Source organism: Vulpes lagopus, chromosome 10, assembly GCF_018345385.1.
Source record: "Vulpes lagopus strain Blue_001 chromosome 10, ASM1834538v1, whole genome shotgun sequence".
NCBI lineage: Eukaryota > Metazoa > Chordata > Mammalia > Carnivora > Canidae > Vulpes > Vulpes lagopus.
Window position 1 is genome coordinate 69276722 of NC_054833.1, and position 7757 is coordinate 69284478.

At 44.3% G+C, this 7757-nt stretch overlaps 1 protein-coding gene across 1 annotated transcript; it reads right to left on the reverse strand.

Annotated features, from left to right (window-relative positions):
* Positions 1-5768: 5768 nt before the first annotated feature.
* On the reverse strand, positions 5769-7400 carry LOC121500476 (lysine-rich nucleolar protein 1-like). The gene is given in 3 exon segments (XM_041772198.1): positions 5769-6855; positions 6858-7368; positions 7371-7400. Coding segments are annotated over 3 exon segments (1326 nt in total). The 3' UTR covers positions 5769-6070.
* Between the last annotated feature and the right edge of the window lie 357 nt (positions 7401-7757).

Genomic DNA, 7757 nt, shown 5'->3' on the forward strand with positions numbered 1-7757 from the left:
ATTCATTTATTTGAGAGAGAGCAAGCAGGCACGTGTGTATGCAAGTACAAGCAGGAGGGGGATGGGGGCCATGGGGGGTGGGGGGAGTGGCCAGAGAGGGAGGGAGAGAAGTGGGAGCACACAGATTAAAGTGGCTCCATCCTGGGACCCTGAGATCACCACCTGAGCTGAACCAGATCAACCGAGTGAGCCACCCAGGCTCTCCTGCTGCTTCTCTTTAAATGGACAAATTACAAAGCAAAAGCGTTTCCTTTAAAATTAGCTAAGGGGCAATGATGTCTGTTTCCACCAAGGTTATTTGCTGGAGTGCCAATGAATGGAAAGGCAGGAAACAAACAGGAGCAAGAACAGTGATGCTCTTGCTCTAAACATCCCTTAGGTACTTTTCTATTTCCAGCTTGTCACTCAAGGTCAGGTCTATGAAATTTGTCCATATTACTGCATGTAGCAATAGCTCATTTGTTCATTGCTTGGCACTACTGTTGTTTGAATATATCAAACCATACATATCTACTCTATTATTGATGTGCCATTGCTTCGTGTCTGCCTTTTCTAGCTTTTAATTACTTGCACTTCTTTCAGTGGACATAAGCAATAATTTCTGTTGGGCTGTGTCATACATAGGAGGTGCTATGTGTGCTTAGACTTACAGATACTTCCAAGCCATCTTCCAAAGTTGCTGAACTAATTTACATTCCCAACAGCAATACTTGTCTTACTAGTCTTGTAAACTTTTGAGTTATCCTTTTTAACTTTAGCCATCCAGATGGGTGTGCTGTGTATGACATACACATTTTCATTTGTATGTCCTCAATAGTAATGATGTAGAACCAGCTTTCCAAGGTTTCTTAGCCATTTGGAAATCTTTTTTGAAGGGCCTATTCAGGGGCACCTGGGTGGCTCAGTCGGGTAAGCTCCTGCCTTCAGTTCAGGTCATGAACCTGGAGCTCCAGGATTAAGCCTCATTTTGGCTCCCATTCAGTGAGGAGTCCACTTTTCTTCTCCCTCTTTCCCTCCTCTCACTCCTGCTCTCTCTCAAATAAATAAAATTTTGAAGGGCCTATTTAAACTTTTGAATGCCTTTATAAGGGCTATCTCTTTCAAAAAATTCATTTGTATCAGCTCTCCTCTATTGGAGTAATGTATTGCAAATACATCCTTTCAGTCCGTGGCTATTGTTTTTTACTCAAAATTCTTAATCTTGATGAAGTCCAATTTAACAATCTTTTGTTTTTTTTTTAAAGAGTCTTTTCTCTCTCTCTATTTTTTTTTTTTTACTTTCATCGCTACACCCAATATAGGGCTTGAACTCATGACCCCGAAACCAAGAGTCAGATGCTCTACAGACTGGACCAGCTAGATGCCCCTAACGATCTTTTATTTTATGGTTATGGCATTTTGGGGGTCCCATTTAAGAAAGCACTCTTACACCAAATTCTTAAATGCCACAACATAGAGAAGATACATTCCTATGTTTTCTTGTAGTAAGTTTATTGTTCTACCTCTCCTCAGGATCTTCCTCCAGAGGTCTGGGTCCCAGCTCAGAGCAGTCCTCTTCCTGCCAGCCCCAGAGGTATCAGCTAGCGGTTGGCTCCTCCTCAGAAGTCCAACCTTACCTCCATGTAGCCTCTACTTCAAGAGTGTGGGATCTAAAAATAGGTATGGGAACATTTGTGCCAATACATGTGTGATAGGAATATTAATTTCAGCATTACTTTCAGTAAAACAAAAAATGAGGGAAACAATAGACATTCATTCAGAGGGGCGAGGTTAAATAAATCCCAGTATATCCATACAACGTAGTACTATAAATTTGTGAGTTTCTTTTTTAATGAGATAAATGTTCACAATGAACAGTTAAATAGGGGGAAAAAGCAAGTTGCAGAACTTCCTTTGGTGTTTTAAAAAAGTAAACATTTATCTTTAAAAAAAATGTATACAAACAGGCAAAGAAACTAGGACTATAGAAATCTGGAAGACCAAGAATAGAGTTGCCCCTAATGTAGCACTTATTATGGAGCTGATAGAGACTATGTGATGTCGGCAGGTGGAGAGACATGTTGATTAATGGAACAGAACAGAGGAACCCCAAAACATGCCCAAGCCCAACTGATTTTTGGCAAATGTGCAAAAGCCATTCCAGGGAGAGATGGCCTCTCCATCAAAGGCAAGTTGGGCATCCACAGGCAAAACACGCAGGCGAGCCAGGAAATAGAAACCTCTTACCTAAACACCCACACCTCACATCTCATACAAACACGAACTCAAAATGGATCACATGCTTCCATGTAAAACATAAAACCAGAACATGCTTTAGAGGGGAAAATTCTAAAAGAAGAGGTTAGGATCCCAGGCCAGAGATTTGAGACTGGCATCAAAACCGTGGTCCATAGAAAGAACTGGATAAACTAGAAGTCAGCAAATGAAAACCTTATGCTCCGTGAAAGATCCTTAAGAGAGGAAGAACGGACAAAATACAGACAGAGAAAAAATATTTGCCAAACATATATCCAACCAAGGGCTGGTATCAGAATGTATAAAGAACCTCAAGGGGGCAGCGCGGGTGGCTCAGCGGTTTAGCGCCACCTGCAGCCCTGGGTGTGTGATCCTGGAGACCGGGGATCAAGTCCCACGGGCTCCCTGCATGGAGCCTGCTTCTCCCTCTGCCTGTGTCCCTGCCTCTCTCCCTCTCTCTCTCTTTTTCTCTTTCTGCGTGTCTGTCACGAATAAATAAATAAAATCTTAAAGAAAAAAAAAGAACCTCAAGGTACTAGCTAGGATGACTTGACTGGGCTAGAGTCTCCATGCTTGGCCCCCTAGCCTATGAGAGCAGTCCTCAGGCTCCTGGGCTCTTCTACAGACTTAGAAAATTCTTCAGGGTCTACAGAACGACCTTCAAGGTGTATGAGAGGCACGGAAACCCAAAATTTAAAAAGACACTGGCCAGTCAGAGTTGCCCTGATGGCATTGCCTCTGCTGCATGAGGAACGCCACCAGGGACTGCCTGTCAGCAGGGACAAGATCGCAGGGACCAGAGCGGTTGTTCCACTGGGTCAGGGTATGGTAACAGAGCGCCAACCATACAGCTTACCGGGTGGCCTCCTGGGGGGAGGGGTATGCGGGCGGAGGTTGGAGAAGTGGAATTTCAAGAGTGGAGGCAGGACAGTGTTGGGGGATGTGATCAAAAAGATGCCAATGCTGATTGACCTGTGAGCCTGACCTGCACTCAGAGGCACCCCACCGCTTCCCTTGTCCTTGGAATGTGGGTTCTGCTTGCCTTTCCTGTCCCCAGGGGCTGCTCCAAGGACATAGCTTCCAAAGGGTGATGTGGTGTTGAAAACACAGTATATGTGGCTGAGCCCAATTAGGGCCTCCTACAAGCTTCTAAGATTTGGAGGGTGAGTACGGAGATCCTTCATCTTTCTGCCACCCAAGGCAACGCTCGTAGGTAAGTTCCCTTTGTTACTATTAAAATTGCTGCCTACCCACCTGGAATGGCCTGTTGCTTCCTTCAGCCTCTTCCTACCCTCTGAGTACAGGGGCCAAGTTCAGATTTCATCTCAGAAGCGTGGGGGAGGGTTGCAAACCAACAGATGGATTCCAGGGAAAGGGAAAGTGCCAGGGAATCCCTTCTTCACTCTCCCCTCTCGTCCTTGCAATCTTCCTCCTTGCTCCTCACTCTCAGGGGGGTTGAATCCTTGCATTCCTGACACTGCGCCTCTCCTGGAGGCCTCAGTGGCTGGTCCTGCCTGCCTCTCCAGAAGGTTCCTTCCCTCCCTGGCCGCATCCATCTCTTGGAAGCTTCTTCCCGCCCAGGCACCAGCCACTGACTGGTGGTTAGAATCCCACAGCCACCAACCCAGAAGATTGACTCAGGAAGCCAAGACTTTCCTGGGACACTATCAGGAGGAGACCCAAGGGAATGTTGCTTGGCCTGTGATCTGAGGAGGAAAATTCATATAGGATTTGAAGACCACATTAAACTTTGTTTTATAGAAACTTATTCTAGGAAGGTTTAGAGGAGGAAAAGAGTTGAATCCGGGCTACTGAAGCAGGAAGGAGGCGGAGAAGGAGTAAATTGATCTCTGAAGACCATGGAGAGAGGTCTGGGTAAGTGGAATTCTGGAAGACAGGGACAGTGGAGGGAAGGCAGGCGTGCTTTAAGTGTGTGTGACAGTGTGTGGACTGATTCAGCAGGATCCTAGGAGTTCTGTGTTAGCTCATAATAAAGCCCAAATAATATGTCTCTGCAGACAGTAGGGAGTCACAGCAGATGTGGGAGCAAGGGAGGGGGCATAGTAAAGAGTGTATTTGCAGTGATTGGGAGGGAAACATGACTTCTTTCCACTCTGGATGGGTGGTGAGCAACCCTGCCTCAACCCCAATGAAGTGGTGTCTGTATCCTATACATTATGTAAGAATAAACTACATGTTGACCAGAGATATGAATATTGACACTGAAACTATTTAAGAACTAGAAGAAAATCTGTGTAATTCCATTGTAACCTGTGTGTGGAGAAGGCTTTCATAAGCATGCTCCAGAAATTCTGATTCAGGGACGCCTGGGTGGCTCAGTGGTTGAGCATCTACCTTTTTGGTTCAGGGCCTGATCCCAGGATCCTGGGATCGAGTCCCACATCAGGCTCCCTGCAAGGAGCCTGCTTCTCCCTCTGCCTATGTCTCTGCCTTTCTCTCTGTGTCTCCCATGAATAAGTAAATAAAATCTTTAAAACCAAATTCTGATTCAGAGGGCTCCTGGGTGGCTTGGGTGATTAAGTATCCTACTCTTAATTTCCACTCAGGACAGGATCTCGGGGTCATGAGATTGAGTCCACCTTTGGCTCCACGCTGGCTTTGAAGCCTGCTTAAGATTCTCCCTCTACCCTTCTACCCCCTAAAAAAAAAAAAAACCCAATTCAGAATCAACAAGAAATTGATAAAGTAATGCACAAGTGCTAATAAAAAAACTCCTATATGGGCAAAAAACACCATAAGCTAAGTCAATATACAAATAAAATTGAAAGAATATTTGCGGCCAGTAGCTCAAATAGGTTAATCTACTTAATGTAAAACAGCTCTTAAAACTGACATTAAAAAAAGGGGGGGGGGAACAGTGAATAAAAGCAGCTCTTAAAGAATTGGAATTCATTCAAAATACTATGAATGTAAAATAAAACTATACTAAAATCTCATTTCTCACCTCTCAGATGGGCAAACACTCTCAGATTTTCCCAACACCCTTTGTTGGTGACATGTGTACAACAATTGCTCTCACACATGGCTGTTGGGAATGCAAAGCAGGGCGGCAGCCAAGGGGAAGATTTGACACTATTTAACCAAACCACAAATGCATTTACCTTTTGATCCAGCAACTGTACTGCTAGGAATAAGCCCAAAACTATACCTCAAAGGATAAAAAAAGCAAAGACAAAAATGAAAAACAGAACAAGACGAAAAACCTCCAAAACCACAATCGGCATAGGACCGTATGACAACGGCATTGTTTCCAACAGCAAGATATTGAAACAGCCAAAATGTCCATGCTGAGAAGTCTTGTTGAATAAAATATGCTATATCTAAAAAAATGAAAACCATGCATGTGTGAAAAGGAATGAAAGCCATCTGCATACCCGCAAGGGAATACTTTTTTTTTTTTTGAGTGAACCCAGGCAATTTTATTACTTTATCCCTGAACCTCAGTTTCCTCATCAGTAAGATGGGGATAAAGGCACCTATTTCATAATTACTAACTACATTAATGCAAGGGAAACACAGTAGTACGTACCTGGCACATACTAAGCACTCAGCAAATTCAGCTATTATTTATATATGCTGATGTCTTCAAACAGGGATGGAATCTTAATACAGAAAACAGGAGGTGTCAGCCACTCATATGTCCTCTTGGCTTCTGAAACATGAACTCCCTGACCCCAGTTCATCCAAGCACATGGGCATAGTTTTCCTTAATCTCTGCAGAGGTGTGATTTGAGACAGTTGTCAGATGGCTTCCAACTGCATAACTGAATAATAAAAGCAATTTTGGCTGTTTTGAAGGACTAGACAGTAGACTTTAATCTTCAAACTTGATGGACTTGGAAGCATTCCGGTCAATATAAAAGATTTTGTCTGGAGCAGAGGAGAAGCTGAGGCCAGCACCACGCTTGTACTTCCAGCTCATGGCCCGGTCATAGTCCTGCTGTTTGGGCCTTCCAAATGTGTTAGAGGGGCGGCTGAATGAAGGGGACACATTTTTAAAGCCACCCATAAGTTTGAGAAATTTCAATTTCTGTTCCTCGTTTTCAAAACCAGCAGTATCCCACTGGCCAAACTGAGTTCCTGTCCACTTCTTTGGTTCAGAAACTTCTGTTTTGCCTGACTCACGATCGATCTCTTCTTGCAAGGCCTTTCGCCTCACCTGGTCTATGTGCGCCTCATCCATGTTGCCTTTCTTTTCCAACACCACCTCTAAGTCTGTGTCAGGCTCCTCTTCCCAAGATTCTCCCACTACTCTGCTCTCTTTCCCCTTCTTTTTATTCCTCTTCAGAGCTGGTTCCTCAATCCCTGGCTGCTCTGTCTTTTTCTTGGACTTCATTTTCTTCTTGGCAGGGGGTTTGGGGTTATGTCCTATTGGGATATATTCTGGAGCCTCAATTTTGACTGGCTTCTTACTTCCTTTCCTAGGGCGTCTCTCTACAGACTTAGAGCACTCAAGGTGCCCTAGAGAAGTATCTCCCTTCTGGTGGATTTTCTTTTTCTTCTTCATCTTCACATTGCATTCTCTGGGGCTCCCCTGCTTTCGTTTCTGCCCTGAGGTTGCCTGCTCCTCGCCATCCTTCCCCACTGAACAAGTGTATATAGAGCACCCCCAGACTCACAGAACCAAGGGTCATTGGCTGAGGAGGCTGTAGCCTCCTGGGTCTTTTTCTCCTTCTTGTGCTTTTTGGGTTTCTTGCCAACTCTGGTCACCTCCTCGTCCTCTTTGGGGTCTGGGGAGGTCTTTACTCTTGAGGCAGGGGGCATGGCCAGAGGCCGTAAGGACTTTCTCTTCTTTTTCTTCTCCCCACCTTGAAACTCAGATGAACCAAGAGCCTGCTTCCTGGAGCTAGACAACTTCCCTGTCCGTCCAGCACGTAACACAGTCTCAGGTTCTAGGCACTCCTCACAGAGGGTGCTGGGGCCCTTCTTTTTCTTCTTTTTCTTCACTAGAGGCATCTCAGATGCCTGCTCTAGGACCACACTCTTTGAAGGGGATGTGGCTCTTGTGGAACAGATCTCACTGAAATAAGTATGACTGTTTAAAACTGAGTATTGAGTCTCTGGTTCTTTGACCACCTTATTCTTTTTCTTCTTTTTCTCTGGGAGCCCAAGGCCAGGTCTCCTTTGTGGGTTTTGGTGATCATTTCCATAGGCCAATCTTCCCCGCCTCCATGTGAAAGCTCAATGGAATACTTTTTAAGGATATACTGTTAAGTGATACAAAATGTATTGTGTATTTTTTTGCACTTCACATTTCTCTTTATTAACATTTATCCATTACATCTGGCCTAGGGTTCAGTCTATGAGATCTGCTGACTCGGACTTCCCCAGGCCTCACCATATACTGTGCATTTTGAGCAAAGAAGGAGATTAAGCATATATAGATACAGATATGTATGTATACATGAATATGTATTTGTTTACTTTTTCAAAAAGAAATCCAGGAAAAACACAAGAGAAATTAATGAAAACATTTTGCCATAAAGGGTAGATGAATAGTG